This window comes from Camelus bactrianus, chromosome 14 (genome assembly GCF_048773025.1).
Source record: "Camelus bactrianus isolate YW-2024 breed Bactrian camel chromosome 14, ASM4877302v1, whole genome shotgun sequence".
NCBI lineage: Eukaryota > Metazoa > Chordata > Mammalia > Artiodactyla > Camelidae > Camelus > Camelus bactrianus.
In genome coordinates, this window is record NC_133552.1 from 2,134,347 (window position 1) to 2,156,057 (window position 21,711).

Genomic DNA, 21,711 nt, shown 5'->3' on the forward strand with positions numbered 1-21,711 from the left:
TGGGTGGGGAGGGGTGGGGGAGGGGTGGGGTGGGAGCAGCTGAAAACCTTCCAAGCGGTCTCTGTGCCATCTGGTGGAAGTTCAGGCTTTCCCAGGCGGAGGCAAATAGGAGTTTTTCTGGTCCATATATTCATGGTTCTGTTTCTACATTTGACTAAATCACAAGGAGATTCTGATAAATTTTACAAACACAAAGCCAGCTGAGGCCAATTCCACTCTATCAACTCCATCCATCCTGTATTTTTCCAAAAGAAGCCTTTGCATCTGCCCTGTAATCTTCTTATATTTAAAAATAAAATGCAAACCACCCACAAAGGCCAGGCTTACATCCTGTTTTATGAACATGTAACAAATGAACGTGTCGCCCTTAAATTTGCCTTTTTCTTAAACACTTTTGTGTTTTGGCTAAAGAATAGTGTCACAAAGGGGTTGACAAATAGCGTCTTCTCCTGGTGGGTATGCCGGTGGAGGCTTAACCCACTGCCTGAAGCTACTGCATAGGGTTGGGACTGTCGAGTGTCTTCATCTGGGATGCGAATCCCATAGACTCTCACTGATGGGAAGTTCACTTCTTTACGGCACAGTATTTCTGGATTCATCAACGAGCAACGTACCAGATACCGGTGCTCGAGAATGAGTGAAGACACTAGATCCCCTACTGGTTCTGTTTTCTGTGCTAGGCCGTGGGCTGGGGGATTCCTGGGGGGGGCTGTTTTTTATGCTGTTTTTTCTCAGTTTCTTTCCCTCATTTCAGACTAGAATCCCCAACACGGAGTCTAAGCATGGACGCCCCGAAGGGCATTCACATTAAAGCTCAAGCAGGAGAAATGGAGGCCGTTTCCCAGATGGACATCGTCCTGTGCAGCAGTGACGGAGCGGTGAGTTCAGTCGAGGGCGCCCTGTCGTATGGTCCTCGCGTCCAGTAAGTCACAGTGACACATCCATGAAGGCATCAGTGCATTAAATTTATGGTAGTTTGTAAAGAAACATCGTGAGAGGCGTAGAGCAGAAAATGTAGGAAGGAAAAGACAGTTTACTTGAAAGAAAGGCCGAGAAAGGTTAAAATAATTCTGTGTTGGGTCCAGACAGCTCTCTTTGACTGGTATTTGTGCCATCACACTTTGAAAAAACACTCGAGCTTCAGGGCTCACAGAGAATGTCAGTTCTGCCATTTCTTGGTGACCTGGGCTCCCCCTAGGGTGGCCATCACCAGGCATTACCTGTAAATGACAGCCACCACCTGTCACTGCCCAGAGCGCTGATTGCTAACACCAGTGCTGCCTACGTGAAAATTAAGTATGAAAAATAAGAGCTACCGTAAGGAAAGGTCTGGAACTTCAGGTCCAGAAATAAAGCATCACTGCTCCGAGCTGCAGTCCTGAGGGGACCGTGGAGCACAGACTGGTTCTAGTGTGAGGTCAGCTCGCTGATCTCCTGTTTGAATTCAGGGCCGTTAACAGGCCTCTCTGGTCTGTCTTCTCACTCGTCAAATGGGGGAAATGACACCTCACTGCACGGCAGGCTGAGACCCCCGCGCAGTAAAATGACTTTGCAGTTATACTGATTTAATACTAAGAGGAAGGCATGTGGTCGGGGCAGCCCCTGCGTGTGCACCAGCCCCGTCCTGCTGGCGGGACGCATAAGTCATCGCTGAAGCCCCTGCAGGTTGTAACTGAGAAAGTTGGGACACCAGGAGCAGATAAAGGCAAAAGCGGGAATCAAGAATTTGGGAATCTTCCTACTAAATCATAATGTCACTGCTTACTGAAAATGTATTACCTTGGGAAAATCTACACTGGTTTTAATTTTGAAATAATATTACTTATTTTCATGAATTAGGTGTCATTTTTATGAGTAGCATTCCAGCCTGATCTGTAAGTAAAGCTGATATTCCTGGGAGCTAGTTCAAAGTGAAGGGGTGTCTGGCCTCCCACAAAATATTTCTCCCGAAAAGGCAAAGAAAGATGAACGAGGAAGCAGTCTGTGGATCGCCAGGGACTGGGGTTTCCTGGAAGAAAAGGAGAAAAATAACTAGAAAAAAATGAACCAGTTAACCGGAGAGAGGGAAGCCAACAGGTCAGGGGAAAGCAAAGAACTGGGCAGAACCCAAAGCACTGGACAAAAACCTAACTAGGTTCTGCTTTTAAAAAACACCCCACCCCTCGGTCTCCGGCCATGACAGTGCCCCGGGCCACAGAGCCGCCTGGCAGTGAGGGAGGAGCCCGGGCCCGTGGGCAGGGCAGCCCTCCGGGCCTCCCCGCAAGCGCCCTGCGAGGGGTCAGGCTTGGCTACGCACTGCAACGATACTCATTTCAGTTGTCAGGAAGATTTCCAAATCTCAACCAGTGGCCGTTTGTTTGCATTTCAGTTCAACTGAACCTTTATAGGAACAAAAAAATCTGGTGGCTCTCACCTTATCTCAGTGGGCTTTACCTGCATGTCTGCTGCCTTCCCACAGCTAACACAAGGCCGCAGAGTTTCAAATAATATTTTTAAAAGTTGGAGAAAATGGTTGCCAGCTCTACAGGAATTTAGTTGCCTCTCACAGGAGAATAAAATCAGAAGTGCCAACATTCACAGGTTAAAATGATTAAGATGAATCTAGTTCTGTGGCTTGAACTACATCCTAACAGGGAGGAGGCGCTTGGCATCAGAGAGGATCACAGGGTAAATGGGACTCAGCAAAAGGGTCATTATTTCTTGTCAAATAATTCCAAAGGGTCTTTGTAGGAGTGCCACATCATAACCTCTCTTAGCTCAACCAGCACAATGAGTAAAAGGAAAGCATGACTTCCCTCAAACTTGGAGAAGGAATTTATTAAGTCCCTGCCTGAATGTGAACTAGAGATAAGCTTTTAGAGAATCAGATCATCGTAATGACTCTAGTGAAGCCGGGTGCCTGTCATGTTCTGTGCAGAGAGGAAGCGAGTTTGTCCAGAGCATTCTGAGATGAGTGGGGCTCACCTCCTTCCTCCCCCTCCCCGCTTCATCCCTCCTTCCTCCCCCTCCCCACTTCATCCCTCCTCCACCCCCTCCCCCGCTTCATCCCTCCTTCCCCCGCTTCATCCCTCCTCCACCCCCTCCCCCGCTTCATCCCTCCTTCTTTCCCAAGCAGCTCGTGCTTGATGCGGAAACCGTGCGTCTGCCCACGCTGGCTCAGGGCACCCCGGGCCCCGCTGGCAGCTCACAGGGACTCTATGAAATCTGCGTGTGTCCAGATGGGAAACTCTACCTGTCTGTGGCTGGCGTGGGTACCACGTGCCACGAGAGCAGCCACGTCTGTCTCTGAACCACCTGCACCCGCCACAGAGCACCTGCCTCGTTTCCAGGAGCTTTAGAGGGCCGACCTCCAGCCACCGCGCTTGGAGCAGCTGGACATTCTGTAAAGCTGAGACGGCATGCAGGGTGTAGCACCCGCTCTCCAAAGGTGCTCAGAAAGAAAACTGTACCAGGGAGCGTGTTCCTGGGAACCCCACGATCTCAGAGTGGCAGGTGGACGTGAGACACAACAAGGAAATAACAAAGCAGTGTTTATTCCACTAGACTAACTTCCGTCAGAATCACTGTGGCTTTCCCTTTTGCATACGTGGGACCTGCAGTGAAACACTGAACTGCTGTGTGGCGTCAGCTGTGGTGTCCAGCTGTGGTGTCCAGCTGTGGCCCCCCCCCGGAGGCAGTGTGGGTCCCTACCACAGCGCCCCAGGGCTGTGAGTGCCCCCTCCACTTCCGTGCAGTGTTGGGTTTCACAAGAAAATCTTCCCGTGTTAAAGGGACCTGGAGGTTGATCTGATTTTTAATACATAATCAGAGGAATAAATGATACAAAACTGATCGCACTTTCTTTATACTCAGTCAGTGAGCAGTAAAAGTCAGCCGCCATTTCTCACAGGCCCCACAGCTTGTCTTCCTTCCCTGACTCCCCGCAGCTCTTCGAGGTGGGCGTTACTGTTCCCCCAGGTACTCATGGTAAAACAGGTTCAGAGGGGACAACTCCCCGGGTCACACAGTGTCTATTAAAGCTAAACTGTGACCTTACTTTGCAACATCAGTTTTCACTCCAGAAGACTCTGATGTGTCTCGTTCGGTCCCCGTCACCAGTCCACGGGGCACCTGTGTAGACGGGCTTGTTTGGCGAGTGAAGAAACAAAGCTGAGAGGAGTTTGTCACCCACCACAATCACACCACCCGTAGGCGGGGGCTGGCAGCTTCCCAGCCCGCGTGGACGGGGAGGGCCCCAGTAAAGCCTCTCGGGGTCAGCCTCTCAGTCCCCATCACTGGTTGGGTCATTTGTATGTAAGTCCAGTGGGCACCCTGAACCCATGCACAGGTTGGTTTTGTGCAGGCCACTCGCTCACCTGTGAAATGCCTTCCTCGTAAAGAGTGGTGGGTGTTGGTTTGGGTGTGTGTTTTACCCATTGCTCTAATTAGGATCCCCAAACAGCACAAGACGTGGTGGGGCCAGCAGCACCTCGACTTTCTAACTGAAGGAACGCTGTTTTAACAAGGTGTTAACAGTGCAGCACACTTACACCGACTCCTCGGTCTCTGACTTACCAGAGTCATAAACACTTGAAATTACAAAGCAAAAACGCGGCGTTCCCTCCGTTAAGTGTGAACCCAGCTCTGAGTGCAGCGCTCCTAGTAGGGGCGTGCTGGGGGTGGGGGATTTAGACTGTAGGCCGGTAGTTGGTATTTGCCCTTTCCGTTCAGTTAGGTCCTGATCTTTAAACTTCATGCTGCTTTCTTGCTGTGACATCCCTGGTGTGAGGGTGAACAGTGTTGCCTTTCTCTTCTGTCACGTCTACTCCTCGTACCGTGTTTCACGCCCACTTGATGCAGATGCAACGCGGGACCACCACGGACCTTTCTAAGCTAGTCTGGTCCTCCTAGTCTGTGGCCCAAAAGAACGCTGTAGATGATAAACTGAGGTCGAGAAAAAAAATCAAGGAGAAACTATGGGGAATAGAACCTTTTAAACAAAAGATATATATCAGATTTTTTTGCTTCTTTGCTGGATGGAATCATCATGAAAGACGTTTTATAGCTGTGTTCTCCAGAGTGGTAAGGAATTTATCCTTGGTTCGAATAAAACTTTTAGATAGGCTGTATTCTAAAATGTATTACACAGACCTGTCTTCTTAAATACATTACACAGAGTAGCCTGAATTTTCACTGATGGTGCAGGGTCATGACTGTGGACACGGCTAAGGAGGCACACACACTGACAGCGCCACACAGCACGTGGTTATTAACTGCTGGGTGACGATATTTGTGACCAAAAAATCGTCCATATTTCTTTTCCAATTTCCTAGCCAACTGAGAAGCAGACACAAGTCAGAAAGATGAAAATCAAAATACCAGTGTTAATAGTAAAGTTTAATTCGCAGCAAAATGGACTAGAATCTAAGGCCTTTCAGCGGAAAAACGTGACCCTCCCCGTCCCTGCAGACCTTAAGCTCCAACTCTGCAGCTCCTGCCCGTGTTCAGGTCCCCCTACCAGGCTCCCCCAGGTCAGTCTCCAGCCCTCTGGGGATGCAGATCAGGGTGGGAGCTACTCTTCTGAAAGGTCAGAGCATCCTCGCCCCGACAAAGTCGGCTGGGCTGGGTCGGCTGCAGGTAGCGTTCTGTCCCCCTTCGCTGATTCAAAACATCACTTCTCACCTGGCTTTAGCAGTTTTCTCCATATTCTTAAATCCCACTTCAAATTTGCTGTGGTTTAAAAACCAAATAAACTTTGTATCAAGTGTAAACAAGCAGGTGCCAGAGGAGGACCTAAGGGCACCGAGTAAAAGGTGGTTTTCAGCCAGACGGACAGTGCGCCATCAGCGTCTTCCTCTCAGAGACCCGGGCTTCGTGTCCAGAGCAAACGAGGGCACCTGCCGGGCCGCTTACCAGCTGTAAGAGAAGGACGCACAAATTGTAAACACGTAACTCTTATCTTTAAGTAAAGCCACAACTCCCGCCAGCATTCCTGTCGCAGTCTCCCCAGGCTGCAGCAGCTGCAGGGTGCGCCCCCGCCTCTCCCACACCTGACGTGACAACCCCGGAACACTCAGGGGGGGCTTCCAGACCAGCTAGTGAGTGAATGATGCCACTTTAAGCCAAATTTGTCAAAACAAGGTACGTGGAAATGCAGCTTCAGAAGCCAGCTCTAGGAAATGCCACCTGCAGGCTTCAGCTCGTGCCTGTGGTGTAGGCGGGCCCCGTGGGCCGCGGACTCGCCGGCCCCCACGCTCCGCCCCGAGTCAGCTCCTGGAAGATCTCTTCACTCCCCTGCATCGGTGTGTCTCCTGCTGGTTCTGCTTCTCTGGTCGAAGCCTGAGTAGTAAAGACAGTGACTAATTAAAATCTCAGACAACCGTACTGTGTGGAACAGCACAAAACATCAGCTGGCAGCGATGCAAGAAGAGCCCACCCGTCCTCAGGTCAGACCAGTCAACAACTTCCGTCCATTAAACACTAGTTACCATTTTACCAGTGGCACCCCAGGGTTCTCGTCGTGTCGGAGGCTGCGGGCCCAGCGGCCCAGAACCCGGCCCAAGTGCAGGAGGCCGCCCGAACCCCTCCCTCAGGGGCAGCCACTCCCACACCAGCTGACACTTTCCACTTTCCTTTTCATAAGGAAAGCAAAATATGGAAAATGGGGAAAAGCATAAAATAATAAAACTTTTTAAATTAGCTCAGGTCCAAAGTTCCTTACCCTGAATTGCAAAGTCTAAAAAGCTTCAAAAAATGAATACTTTCCAAATACATCTGCCAAACTATTGGTGGCAAAACGTGACCTAAACTTCGGTGAGGCTGTTCTGCGGTCCGTGCAGCACGGGGGGTGTCCGTGGGTTTCACTGCAGAGGGACTGGCGCGTCTGATTAAAGGGGGCTGCCCAGCGCTGACGGACGTGCTTCATGAAACACAGCTTACGTGCACTTGCATTAACTTCCTAAAATCCAATTCCGAAATACATCTGGATGCAAGGGCTTCATATAAGGGACCATGAACCTGTATTTTTTTTTTTAAAAAAACAGAAAGTCTAGGAAAAAACACAAAACTCCAACTAGACCAGCTACCATAACGGCCAGACAAGGTTCTCTGTGTACATTTTAATACCCAAAAGCAATAAAATATATTCCAAGTGCTGAATGTGAGCTTTCAAGTAGCAAGAACTTCAAGTCCCAGACAACCGGAGACCCAGAGGCTGGGCAACCCAGAGCGGAGAGCTCTCAGCCCAGTCTGCCTGATTTTGAAGACCTGTGCCTCCAGGATGAAGATGGACACCCCTGCTGCCAGGGCTCCAGGGGGAACTAGCCCCAGGCACGCAGCCCTCTCCTGAGCAAGGGAAGCACCCATCCAGCCTTTACCTACAGAAGGACCGTATTTAATGAATCTGTTTCCAAATACCTTTGTATACCCTCTATGTCAGCTAATCTTACTCCCTAAAAAGGTGAATCAACTCTTAACAAAATTAGTGAGCACCTACTAAACCTAGTGTATATCAAGCATTTATTATTCTATCACAAAAAAGAAACCATTAAAATTCCAGTATAATACATGGGAAAATTCTATCCTAATATCTCCAATAAACACATACACACACACGAGGAAATTTAATATAGTAAGATACTAAGTTTGATTTTCAAGGAACTTACTCAGGAAATACCAGTTGCAATGATTTCATATGTACATTTGCTTTATTAAAATTGTGGCACTTAATAGCAGAAATAATCACATGGCTTCACATCCAGAAGCAATACAATAGTGGAGGCGCAAACATTCCTTATGACCAAGAAAAGTAAAAAAGTTTCAGTATGTTCCATAAGCCCTTCATTGCATAAAATATTACATTTAGCATCATTTACAGCCAGCACACTTACATGAACTAATTATCATCGCCTTTCTCTTACACTCTGCAAAAGAAATATGTCCGCAGGACACTCAAACATGATAAAAACTGAATGCCAGTTCTGAGTCACTCCTAGGGGAAACACAAGCTGATAACTCCTCTTTATAGCCTGCTAGGTATCGTCACGGTGATTTTACAGTTGCTCCACGTCTTCAAAGTAAAATCCAAAACCTGCACTAAGTGCCACGTTGAGGGGCAACAGGGGTTCACTGCAGCACCTGTAGACGACAGAAGATTGCGTCGTGTTCAACCACACCACCTAAATGCTGACGTTTGTGGGGAATATGTACAAACAAAGCAGATGTCCTAACAGGTGACAAACGCTGCTCTGGCAAGCAGCTCCTGGGAGCGGCGTTAACATCTCCGGACTAGAACTGCCAGCAAGGGGTTCCCCCCGTGTGATCTCCATGAACTCGGAGGCCTGTAAACATAGGGTGGAAACACATGGAAGGTAAGGACGTAAAGTGCATCCAGCAAGTACGATCTGCAGATTCGCAATCAAGTAATATTCAGGATTAAAATACTGTACCGTTTGTTACACGTACTGAGGGCTTAATATGTAAAAGTGCAACAAATTCACAATCAGATCCAGCTGATAAGAAAATAATACATCCAAGAGGGTCCACTTAAAGAAGTGGTAAACTCCAAAGACTTAATTCCCCTTCTTCGTTTAAACCAGTGGTATGTCCAGTGTTTCATGAGCGCCTTCAAAAATACCATGTTAAAAACATAAAATTAACTTCCTCCTAACCAGAGACACACACTCTTCTCTAACAAACGGCTAAGCTTTGGTTATATAAAGTGCTGTTCAAAACGTGCCATCCCAGCCAGCCCAGCACAGCCAGAGATTCTGCAGTCACCACCGTCCTCAAAACAACTCTGACTCCGCCTTCCGTCGACAGTCACGTCCAGACAACTGCACAGCGCCCCCACGCCGTCCACAGCGCGCTTCGCCACCCCTGCAGAGCTGGCGGCGGGGCCCGAGGAAGGACGCTGTCCGTGTTTGTGCTACAACCCGCTCAACAGCCAGCCCTGCTGTTTCTTCTCTAAGCACCTTCACGCCTTCTGTTGTATAAAATTCTCCAGTTTGATGATGATGCAGGCGGTGCACTCCATCACCCGCATGGCGACCTCAGAAGTGAACCTGTCATTTGGGATCTGTGGGAAGGGAAGCAGGTCGGGGTACCTTGTTTTCAAGCTGTCTACCCCGTAAGCCTCCAAGGTGTGGACATCATTCGTCAGCCCCTCCAGCTGCTGACTGTACTCCTCAATTTTCTGGGCAAGTGCCGTTGGCTTCACGTCCTTGTCAGACTTGCCCCTCACAGCGTAGTCGGCAGCGATCAGGGCCAGCTTGGTGGAAAGGTAGCATTTAAAGCACACCCATTCGTTGGCATTTTTGTGAAGGTCGTTCCTGGCGGCTGAGAAATTTGCCCTGGCTTGGCGTAACCACCTCCGCGCTTCCACGGGATTCCCAACGGACTTGAAGGTGGGAGGGACAAAGAACCTCTGGGAGTAGGTCTGCCCGGCGGGAGGGGGGCCCTGCTCCTTGTTCTGCTGTTGCCTCTCAGATTTATGGCTTGTTGCTTCTTGATTCCACGAGGTATAAAATCTCTGGAACGAGCACTTTTCTGACTGAAAGCGGGATGCTGGGGTTGAAAATGTTCGCCTCGAGGCTCTGTCAGCATTTTGGTCGAGAAAAGCCTGTTTCTCTAATCTGTTGATTTCATTCTGTAAGTGTTTGAACACTTCATTAGCAATGTCGTGATTCTCTGGGTTTTTGTCAGGGTGCCACTTCAAATACAACCGCCTAATAATCTTCTTCCTTTCAGACTCCGGGAGCTTCCACGCTTGCTCCACCACTGAAGTCACTTCTTTCAAAACTTCTGGTAAAGAATTCACCTTGAGCTTTCTGGGGGAGTGCTGCTTGGAAGAGGAGGTCTTGTGGCCCTCCTTCCCAGAGAAGGGGGGGGGGATGCTTCGCAGACCAGGGGCCGGGAACTCCGTGGGGCTGGTCGGCGTAGAAGGGGCGCTGTCCCTGCTCTGAGAGCTTTCCTCGGGCCTCGAGAACTTGTACAGATCGAGAGAGCTGACTATTTTATACTCGCTATAACCGATGTCAATCTGATATATCTTTCCCAGAAAACTAGAGTTGTCAGCATCTTCTCTTTCAACTTCCTGCACAATAATGGCGTACGTGTACGTTGGCTGGTATGACCCATAGATGTCGCCACCTTCAGCATCCACGAGGTACCCGACGTACTCTCCCGGGTAGAAGACATTCATCGGATCCATCAGCAGAGTGTAATGAATCTCAGCAGGTATTGGGGTGCCGGGCATTGGAAGTTCAAGTTTTGAGGGTTCTGAAGAATCATATTTCACTCCTAAACTGTCAAGCTTCTCACTGATCCTGTAAATATCGTTGCACCCTAGCATAGCAATTAAATATGAAGTGTCAGAAATCAAGTTGTCAGTGGCCGACTTAAGCGTCATGGCCAAGGCCAAGAGGAAGTTAATGTCTTTGCTGTCTGAGTGCTGTATGTAGAGCAGGATGACTGCGTTCCCAAACCTCTTCAGAAAAGCAAACGTTTCACTCCTGCTGTGGGGAATAGGATTAAAACCCTTAACTCTTAACGTTGTTTGAAGCTTCTCGAAACAGGACACTTTCAGTCCTTCCCTTAGGGCTTTGCAAAGTCGTATGGCTTTTTCCTCATTGGCCAGGAAAGCATTATCGTTCTCGTGCTTCATGATTCTGATCAGGCCGGTGATGAACTGTTCAGAGGACAAGAGCAACTGCAGCCTTCCCTGCAGAGAGCACAGGGCTCCAAACTGGCAGACTTTGGGGGTCTCCTCATCCAGCTGCTCTTCAAGGATGCTGCTCAGCAGACGCGGCCTGAGCTTCTGGGGGAAAAGCATGATGAGCTTGGTGTGGAAGCCGTGGTCCTTCCCCAGGTAGCACTGGCTGAGATCCACCAGCATCTGCACGCCGATGTTCCCCTGGACCCTGCTCTTGTAGTGCGGCGCGTCATCAAACACCAGGATGCTGGACTTCACCAGCCTGCCGTCCTGGCTCGGCAGGTAGAGAGCCAGGTCCCGGACGCCCTCCAGATCACCCCGCACCTTGACGGAGTCATTCTGCAGACTCCTGAACAAGCCAGAGACTACTCTCTTCACAGTACGCATCTCGTTAGGATCTAACTGTTTTCCTTCGGAGTTTTTGAATATGCGGCTCAGCACTTCAACGTACTGCTTAGTTGAAATGATGTCTTCAGTGCCCAGGAGCTTGAACAACTGGTGGAAGGTGCCGAGTTCCAGAGGTAGCTTGTACAGGTAAGGTTTAAAATCGGACTCGTACTCCAGATTTATCACCACCTCCTCCGGCTTCAGAAGTTTCCAGCCATCTTCCACCATCACGAAAGCAACCCCCCGCAGCTGAAAACGGAACTCCCTTTTGTCTGCACTGAGAAATTCGTAAATGCTCCTTAAGACCTTTGCTCTAGTTTTTACCATTTCTTCATCCAAAGTTGTGATGTTGCATATGTTTCTGCAGTTATTAATGACCTTATCAAGGGGCGGGTCCAGGTTGACGTTAAGCAGACTTAGAACCTGTTCCAGTTGTTCTTGTGGGCCAAGCTCACTCCCCTCCTGTTCTCTGATACTCAAGGGTGTGGCTTTCTCTGGAAGAATAGGGCAGGATGTCCATAACAGCTGTAGCACATCACACTGCTTGAATTTGGGATTTACCTGTGCTCCATTGAACTTTATAAGAGGAAGTGTTCCATTTACCTCTTGATACTGAGGATGAAATCGAATGAATTCAGCAGGGGCCCGCTCAGGACATAAGAATGGTATTAAAGACAGTTCTTTCAGAAAATTTCCAGATAACAAGTCCATCCGTTCTTGGAATATATGATGCAGGAGGATATCGACTGTATTTTGCAATGTTTCTTTGGACCAGTTTTCAGTATTAGCTCTCACACTGACTTCCTTAGCAAACTGTAACAACTGCTGCTGAGAAAGTACATGTTTGAGTCCAATATTTCTTAAGAATTCTACCCAGGATGTCATGAATGCAACTTGATTTTTGGGTTTTATAAGTTGTTCCAATTTTTTAAAGAAGTCCTTAGGAATAAACAATTTTTCAGGAAGCATAACTTCAAAAACTCTCACAGTTCTATCATAGAAATGTTTGGCTTGCTTTAGTCGACTGTTAGCATCATAGATTATCAATAAACTTTCCAGTTTTTCAAAAAGTTGTTCCTTGATCTCTGACAATTCCTCAGCACTTGATAATCTATTCTTAAGATAGATCAAATGCTCTAATTTTGCATCATAAGAGAGATTTTCAATTTTTGGTAAGAGGTGTTTCAGATACACCTCCAGATCGTCTACAGGTACACAACCAAGCACTTCATACAGTTCTTTTAAGTGCATTTTTTCTTCTAGAAATGCAGAAGAGGATGACTGTGTCCACTTTTCCACTTCAGTTGACGGAATACTTTTTGTAAGCACATAGCATGTTCCAAATTTTGCGATGCTCATATAGCGACCACTAATGGATTTGTAACATGGAAGGGACTTTAAAATTTTTATGTCATCTTGGGACATCAAGTGATTCAAATTGCAGTTGAAATACATCAGAAGTGCTTCAAAGTCATTTTCTACTAATTTTTCTGTTCTAAATGTTGAAGTTTGGACCATATAATGCAGAGCCTTCAAAATGCTTGTGGGGCTCTCTATGTTTGCCGTGTGACATGACAACAGAGGAGCAAAGGCACTGTCTTTGGAGCAGATTTTGTTCAAAGCAAGCTGAATACAGCCAGCCTTCATGAGAGCATGAAAAACCTTGTCACTCTGGGCATTTGGGAAAACCGCGATGTGCATGAGGCTCAGAGGAAGCAGAACATCACCTTCAGGAACTACGAGCTGATTGGCTGAAACAGTAAACTTTGTCCCAGGGAGCAAGGCCCAGTCTTTTAGGGTGTCAACCACAAGGTCAAAGGTTGGCTGTGTCTCTTCTTGGTCTTCTTTCACATTTACAGATTCACTGATAAAATGCCATGCATTCTTAAGCCAAGACTCACTTGCAAAATTGTCTTTCCACTTTGTACAATTTTTGGTCTTATATTCACGAGGCAATACAGAGGATAACAGGTCCGCAAAGCTGGAAATGTCAAACACTTTTGCAACTTTACAGTTTAATAAAATATTACTGTATTTCAGATACAATGTATTCATGAACAAGTCTTTGCGGGATGGAATCAATTCATGGTATGTTGTTAGAAACTTGGGTCGTTTTGCATCAAACGTTTGCAAAACGCTGTCCAGTGTAATGAGAAGGGGCAGCCCCTCCACTTCAATCGCATTTTCTTCTGCATCCTTAAAACAATAATCCACTAGAAGTTTCAGACTGTGAAAAAGTTTCAGGTTAGTCTGCTGGAGGCGACAAGGCAGCTTGCCAATATGGCAGTTGGTATCAGGAGAGGAAAACGTCATTAAAAAAGATCTAACATCAGCAGGAGTGACATAACTAACAGGAATGTCAGCGTCTATAAGACAGTGATACAGATTAGCAGTTTCATCACAGTTATAAACCAGGTTGAAGCCAATTTCTAAAAGCAGGTGTTTCAGTCTGTAGACATTCTCTGCCACTGTTTTGCGCGTTGTGATATTATAATCTGCATTCTTAAGGTGCTGTAATTCATCCTGCAGTAAATTGTCAAAAAAGGGTCTCATTTTATTGGAAGTAGACATATTAATCCAAGTGATTATAACTGCAGAGTGCAAATCAGAGCCATCAATATTTGGAGCCCGAACGACAGGCAGGAGACGTTTCATGTCCTCGTGAATGCAACTGTAAAGCGCTTTCACTAGACAATACAGATCTGGCTGCAGATCAAGCCTGTTCACTGGGAAAAATGATAAAAACTTTTTTAAAGTGTCCTTTACAACATGAATAGGCGTGTTCTGTAAAACTGATAAGGTTGGGTCGGAACCAGGGAAATACCGTTTCTTCAGCTGGATTAGTAATTCTACATAGGCGGGAGCGATCAGGGCCGTCATCAAGCTGCTGTTCCAGTCGCTCCGAACACCGACCCCATTATCATCCCGCCACAGATTCCTCCGAGCCGAATCGAGAGCAAAGTGGCCGTTCACGTGAAAGGGCAACCCCGTCTCTAAAGAGAGGGGCAGAAAACAGAAGGCCCTGTGGGGTTTCTTGTAGTTGTGAGTAATGCAGGCAGCCACCCCACCCCGTGGGAAGAGAGTAATGTCTTGGTTCTTGTGAGCTGACACAACGCTCTTGGATACTTTTTCCATGGCTGAAAAACCTGACCTGTTACAAATGAGCCAAGTAGTAAGGTTTCCTTCCGAGTCTTCAGTATCCATAGTGTAGGTTATCTGTTGAACTGGTATGTCTTTGAGCTGCCTCTTTTTAGTAACACTGTCAATTACAGATGCATGAAACTGTTTCCTTTTCAGTCTGTCTCCATCAGTGATTTTACCCTTTACAGAATACAACACGTTTAGAGCTCCAGTAGCTTTATCTATTTCACAAATAGAAATTTTTTCCATGTGATTAAGAAACATTAAAAGCTCTGCCCCATCAGACCGCAATTTGTCCAAAAGATTCTGGACCATTCTGTCTGATGATGGGACTGAAGAAATTTCTGAAACTTTTGCCATTTCTGCATTACGAAGAGGAAATCTAAACATTGTGCAATTATCCAGTTTAAAGTGGGTTCCCAAATAAAGATCCAGAACATCTGAGAACTGTGTCCGAAAATCTGCATCCAAATCTCTGAACATGCGTCCAGGACTAACGGATGTGGCTCCTGGTGCGTATCTGGCATGAGGATCAAAAATACACAGGATGTCGTTGCCAGAGATAAAAGATGGGCAGTCTGTAATATGATAGACAGAATTGAAGCCTATCCCATACTGTCCAGTTTTACAAGGGTTTCCTTCTTTGGTGCCTTTTCCGAGATTCTGGATTCCTCTGACATCATCTTCTGTAAAAGGTTGGTTGTTATACACACACAGCGCTGGCCCCTGCAAAGGGGCCCACTTATCATCAAATATTCTATCAACTGGATGCTGCCTAGGGTCAAACACAAAACAGATTTCTGTGGCCTTTGCATCATCAGCATTTTGAAGAAGTTCTTTCAACATTTCCTTTTCTGAAGGATAGGCATTAAGGATACTCTTAATTCTGCTGGTCAGTTTTTCTTTCTGTCCAAATTCAGTGCCAAGGGTTGTGAAACAGATGTTGGACGCATACCTCTCCAAGGCTTTGTGTCGCTTTGGAACTGCTCCTAGTTTTACAGCTACTTCCCTAGGTATATCGGCGTGACAGTATTTCACAGTGGTATCCTTTACTTTTATCCAAGGACAATCATTGTAGCATAAAGATTTTGCAGGGAGAAGCTTAAGATTAGTATCTGGCAATAATATTTTGCCATAATTTTTCTCACAAAATTCTTGTTTCTTTTCTCTAATGAGACTCCATATTCCTTCACTAATTATTCGCCGGCAAAGCTGAAAATTCTCTTCTGTTATTTGCTTTGTTTCTCTTTCTTGGTCAATAGATTCCAAAACAAGGGCAAAATCTTCAACAGTAAAAGACTGCCTCACACCCACACTTTCAAAAAGTTCACGGAAATTATTTTTATATTTATTAGGCAACTGGTAAAGGTATGGGGCTGCTTCAAAATTTAAATGAAAAGAAACTTTTTCTGAGTCAACATACGCATTCTCAACTAGAATGAAGCTAAAGGTTTTTAGCTTTTCAATAATTGATGCCTTAGCAATGTCACTTTGCATCATTGCTTCATGAAGGTATTTGTAGCAAGCGTTGGTGATGGTCTCCTGGTACAATGTAATTCCATCATCAACTGATTTTGCAACTTTTTTCAACTGGTTTACAACCAGGTCCACTGTTGGCTTCCTTAGTAATCCCAAAAACTCTTTCACAGCCAAAGGCACTGAACCACAACCTCTGAAGGAATGTGAATTTTCATTTAGAATTGGTTGTAGAAGACAAATTATATCTTGATGCTCAGCTGTATAAAGGTCCGTTGCTGCAAACATGGTTTCAGGCTTAAAACTGTTACCTCTCCAGTCCAAAGAAAAACCTGCTGGTTTTGTCAGAAATGGAAGAAAGGGGATTGTTTGATATTTTGGAGCAAAGTCCTTTGCTCTGGGGTCCCTTATTTTTAGTTTTTCATCAATAAGACTTAGAAGGATGCTACTTCTTAGACAAGCAGCGCCATGATCACTTTTATTAATTTCGGCTACTGACTCTGCCCGTTCTAGCATGTCATCCCATAAAATGTCATCTTTCGCCATACCTAACTGAACTAATTTAATCAAAATAATAGGATTTAGATAATCCTGAGTAGAGCCATAAGGAAATCGTCCATCTTTAATATCAAATAACTTAGCAACTCGTCCTTCAGGGTGGATTAATCTTGATGGTAAAACCAAAGGATGCCCCTCCAAAGAGCAAGGAATACATGGCGTGACACGAAGAATTCCCGAGAACTCATCGATTTTTTCATTTAGAACAAAATTCATTAAAGGATCTCTGAGTTCTGCTTCAATTTCTTGAATATTTGGAAAAAACACTTCTGAAAAAAACTGTTTCTCTGAAAACGTATTTTCAAGCAGTATCTGTTTGCAGCCAGCTTCTTCAAATCCTAATTTTACTGAAGAAGGAAGTTCAACAGCACAAAGGTTTTTTGACCCAGTCTTCTTGAGGTATTTCAGAAATATTTTGAAGGCCGCTGGACCCACATCTCTCCTGTTAAGTATAGAATCATCTAGAAATCTCACATTCTTCATGGAAACCCATGTGGATCCGTCAGAGAAGACTCTTGTCAATTCCTTCCCTTTTCCGTGAGCTATATCTTCATAAAACCCTTGACAAATGACAGAAAAATCGTCGTGAACTGAGTCAGGATCAGGCCACACTGCATAGTAAGTATAACCCACTAGCTCCCCGCTGGCGGCCAGGTCCCGGAGGACGCCGAGTGCCTCCAAGTAAGCCTTCACGACGACGTGTCTCATGAAGGTGGCATTCCAGCGGCCTTTTGTGTCTGTCTTCCAGACCTCTTTTCTATTTGAAGTAACAGCAAAGCACCCGTTGATGTGAACTGGCAATCCTGTTTTTATTCGTAGGGGTAAATAGCAAAACACCTCTCCAGCCTGTGGTCTCACAGCCCACTTCTGGTCCTGGATCTCAGCCAGAAAAACTGCTACGGCCCCACAAGGAACCAGCCCCAGCCGCCTCCCACTCTCACTCAGGGAGAACCTGAGAGCCTCTCCTGTATCCATACAGGTACATATAAGCCACGTGGTACATTCCACTGTTTTTTGTGGCAACTCATCCGATGGCTTTTTGGATTGGCCAGACTTAGCCATTTCGAAGAGAGTCGCTGGGTCGTCATCCGGACCCCTAAAAAGCGGGGACTGTAAGTCAGCAATCCTTCTGAACACATGGTGAAATTCTTCCACTGTGATCTGAAGGATGCAAGATGACTTGGGTGCATCAGTGGGAAGCTTTTTGTTACTGCTGCCGCAAGTCTTCATGAGCTTAGCAGCTTCTTTTAAAACACTTAAGACCGGTGCAGTCAGTGCTTTAGAAGAGCACGACTTCTTTTTAATTATTATTGTATCTTGTGCTAAGCTGGGATTGGTTTCCTCAATTTTCAAGTACTTTAAATACATTGAGTTTACACTCTGAGTGAAAATGATAAGCCTGTGTCCGCAGAGACTGAATTCATCCACAAGAGAGTAGATATCTGCTGTGTTGTAGCAGGTACTGCTGACTTCGCTCACTTTTGCCTCCTGTTGAGTTCTAAAGGACAGTCGGAAAAGAGTCCCACTGTAGCTGTAAGGTGCTTCTACAGTCAACGGTAACTGACAGCCAAACACGTCTATAAATGGTTTGAACTGATTAGGAAATTTCCTAAGTCTTTTCTGTTGCTTACTCCAATTAATTTTGATCCCAGGATTAGACTTGTCTTTAATGTGCTTACTGATATGGTTTATGTTTGGATCAAACATTATCATGAATTCTCGACTCATGATGATGGGGATGTCAGTGATGTGGTACACGGAATTAAATCCCAGACCAAATTTTCCAACTTTGTCAACTTCTGCCCTTTTTAAGGATTCTCCTAACCTAGTTATGTTCACAAAGTCTGAGTCGGAGAACTCAGAATTATTGAATGACCAGAGCGCCGGCCCGTGACAAGCTGCCATTCCCGGGTCTAGGAGGTTCTCTCTAATGTCCATGTTTCTTCGCATGTCAATCATGAAGCTGCACTCCGTTGCGTTGGCATCATCTGCATTTTGAAGTAGCTCTTTAAAAATATCTGACACTGATGGGTATTCTTCCAGAATATTTTTAATTCTTACAGTAAGTGGTTCTCTTTGTCCTGACTGCTCGAATCCCATGTTCTCGGGATTGATCAGTCTCGTGCTGAGGCATGGGACTTTCAGCCACTCTGCAGTTTTCATGGGGATGTCCTCATGCACCAGAATGATTGGTTCCACTGAATCTTCCAGTAGGTCATTAAGGTCGTCAACTTTGATGTCACAGTAGCAGCACTCGTGAATTGGCTTCATGATAAGTTTAGAAGGGTCCTTGCTGTGATGTACAGGAACTGGTGTGTTGGGGCTTGCTGGGATCTGATTGCTGTACAGCCATCTGATGATGCTCAGCATAAGATGAAGATGCTGCTTGCTTTCTTGATCACTGAGATCTTGGCCACTTTTGAGATATATCTTCTGAATGACCATGGAAATATGATCTGATGTCAACTCTTCTATTGAACCACAGACCTTAAACAGCTGGTGGAATTTTGCCATGGTTTTAGGCACACTATGCAAATAAGGCTGAAGGTCAAGATCATGGAACGGTTTTATCACAGCTTGGGCAAGGGGACAAAACTTTTTGCCAGTCCAAACCCATGGAAATTTTAAGGCTCTGAAAGCATCTTTCCCTTCATTTAAATGATCATGCATGAATCCATAAATTTCAAGCAAAATATGCTGGAACTGGTAGTAGTCTTCATCACTAAAGGTTTTCGAGGTGTACCAGTCAACAACCATTTTAAAGTGCTTTAAGACAGCACTGATGCTAGGTTCTGTGAAGATCCCTAACGATTTTTCCAAGTTTACGTGGACGCTCTCGACAAGAGGAAGTGACGAGCCCACCAGAATCGCGTGGGCCGCGTCACACATATCCGGTGGTGCACAAAGGTCACAGAGATCTCCTCTCCAGACTAGAGAGCCTGGGTAATTTGGAGGCCTTTCCTTGCAAGCTGGAACCCACTTTATTTTCTTCAGTGTCATCTTTCCTTCAGTCGACTGCAACAATGCGTGGTTCTTATTTAAAACCTGTAAGAGGGTTTTGGCTTTCTTCAGAAGAATGTCCTGATTTGGACAAGAACTGACCTGTAAGGCTTCAATTTTTTTGGCCACTTGCACAACATCTTTCTCTTTGAGACTGGCTTCATTTTTTAAACCAATCTGTCTTAAAGAGTGGAGAACATCTGGTGAGGTAAAAGCCGGTGGTGGAAAACATGTTTCCTCTTCGTTGTAAAAGAGATCCTTTAATACTTGTATATCCGGATCAAAGAGCTCACCGGCTGAGACCATCCGTTCCTGTGAGACCTGAATGAATTTTAATGGTATCAACCAATCAAGCACATTTGGATTCTCATTTTTCAAGGAGGACAGATTCTCAAGGACCCATAACATGAGATGTGCCATCTCTTCATGTGAATAAAATGCATTTTCAAGGTCTTTTAAAATAAGCTTTAAGCAACTGGTAGTCTTTAACTTCTCTACTTTCAGCAGGTTTGCCAAGCGGATGGTCGCCTCGTCGCTGCTGTCGATGACAGAGACCGAGAGCCGCAGGTCCGCCGGCAGCTTTGCCATGTGGTGCAAGACCCTGCAGCCTTTCAGTTTTGTGTAAGAGGAAACTCCCTGACTGGATGAGTGATTAATTCGCTTGAATATTGTCAGTTCCTGAATGATTCTTTTCTCCTTTTCACTGCTGTCAGTTAAGCTGGCCAAGAACTCCCTCAGGGCGTCCTTGTGCGTTGGAAGGAGCGAAGCTATCTGGTTACACAGTTTTTGCAAAGGCATCTTCTCCATTATCTGCAGAACAGCACTCGGTGATGGCGAATGAATGTATTTTTTAATAAGTGGATGTTGTATGGAGGCTTCTAATTTTTTGAGAACAATCCCTCCAAGTTTCTGTACAATGTCTGCTAGGAATTCGGGAAGCTGTGCTTCAGATTCATCCTCTAAGATGACTAGGGATGGAATCCTGAGTCTAACGAGGTCCACGCACGTCTGACCTTCTTCTAGTGCAGTTCTAGGGATAAGTGGCATCTCATCAAATAAAGTCAGATCCTCTGAAAAATGTATATAGAGATTCTTCCAAACCATTTTAAGCCATGAAACAGGCGGGTGATTTTTGTCTTCATCAAATGGATACCACTGGACGATCAACTCTCTGCCAGGCCAGAACGTATTCACTACTTCTTTGATAAGACGTGCAAAACGATCTGGATTTAGAAGCTGCAGCTGAGTACATGGTCTTCCTGTAAATTACATAAAGAAATATTATGAATACATAAAATTCTGTTGTAACTTATTTAACTTTCTGTTCTTACAGATTAGATAGCACTAGAAAGTCTTTTGAAGAGTTTTAAGTATACTGTAAAAATGCAAAAATTCAGTGTAACGGAGCTGATAGAGAATCACACATTAATCCATATTTATAATTGCCTATGGGAGCAATAATTCTCTCTGGAAATTGCTTATTTTAAATATATGTAAAATGCATTTACATGTGTTTTTTAAATTATCCTATAATGTCCTACAAATAGAATCAACATGGAAAACAATTTTTAGTGGTTATTTGTCCACAAATAAAAGCATCAAAGAAAATGGGATAATTTTTTTTAAAGAACCATTTTATTTAAGGGTAATTTATAAGTAAACCCAATAAGAATTTCTGTTTTTCATGTTTCCAGGAGCCACATGGCTGCACAGAATAAAGAGTGGGCCCAAGGTGAGGGCACAGGGGCTGGCTGGCATCTCTGTCCCAGCTGATCAACGCCTTCAGAAGCTGAGGCCACAAGGAGACGTGGAGTTTCCTCTGCACCATTAGTTGGATGGGTGAACTAGGTGTCATGTAAGCTTTCTGGGACTCGATTTATCATCTGGAGAAAGGATGGGGATGAGGTCCTAGTGCTAAGACTGCTCTGTGCACGTGTCCAGGGTGGGAGCACATTCACAACCCTCCTTGGGACCGATCACTGACTAAAGTGCGCTCCTCTGGGCTCTGGGCCTCTGCAGAAATGCTTCAGGGACAAGCAACGGGAGCAAGTAGGGCACGACTGTGAAGGCAGGGGTTCCCCCCACCAAGCAGCTCCACTTCTGGGTGTTTTGTAAACTAGGAGACTGGTAAGATTCTGTCTGGAGGAAAAAGATTTTTGCCCAGTAGTCTAGAAAATAACTTTTTATTTCTAAGTGCATTTTGTGTTTCAGAGTATTTATAATACCAGTAGTAACAAAATTTTAAAATAACACTCTATACCTATAGGTATATATTTACCCATATAGTGGAATAAAAAGCATCTCAAATTCAATCTTATGGAAAACTAATACTCCATTTACCCCCTATGTACATACAGTTTCTTAAAAGACTAATTTTGGGAAAAGCTATAAAAGAGGGCACACCTCAAGCCCCTTGGAATGTCTGTGTATCATTATTTGTTAACCCAGGAAGGACACCC

General features: G+C 45.5%; 2 protein-coding genes across 8 annotated transcripts in view; one reads left to right on the top strand and one right to left on the bottom strand.

The window, feature by feature from the left end:
* Positions 1-3,831, top strand: part of SGCG (sarcoglycan gamma) — a 31,957-nt gene extending 28,126 nt beyond the window's left edge. For all 3 annotated transcript variants that reach the window (XM_074377922.1, XM_074377921.1, XM_010951573.3), the window contains exons 7-8: positions 755-878; positions 3,116-3,831. In XM_074377922.1, coding sequence (XP_074234023.1) covers positions 755-878; positions 3,116-3,289 — 298 coding nt within the window. In that variant the 3' untranslated portion in view covers positions 3,290-3,831. The remainder of the gene's footprint in view (positions 1-754; positions 879-3,115) is intronic.
* Positions 3,832-7,657: 3,826 nt separating this feature from the next.
* The window catches only part of SACS (sacsin molecular chaperone), a 66,082-nt gene continuing 52,028 nt past the window's right edge, over positions 7,658-21,711 (bottom strand). For 4 of the 5 annotated variants that reach the window (XM_074377919.1, XM_074377916.1, XM_074377918.1 and 1 more), the window contains one exon: positions 7,658-20,511. In XM_074377919.1, coding sequence (XP_074234020.1) covers positions 8,954-20,511 — 11,558 coding nt within the window. In that variant the 3' untranslated portion in view covers positions 7,658-8,953. The remainder of the gene's footprint in view (positions 20,512-21,711) is intronic. The other variant, XR_012511602.1, reaches the window with a different exon arrangement.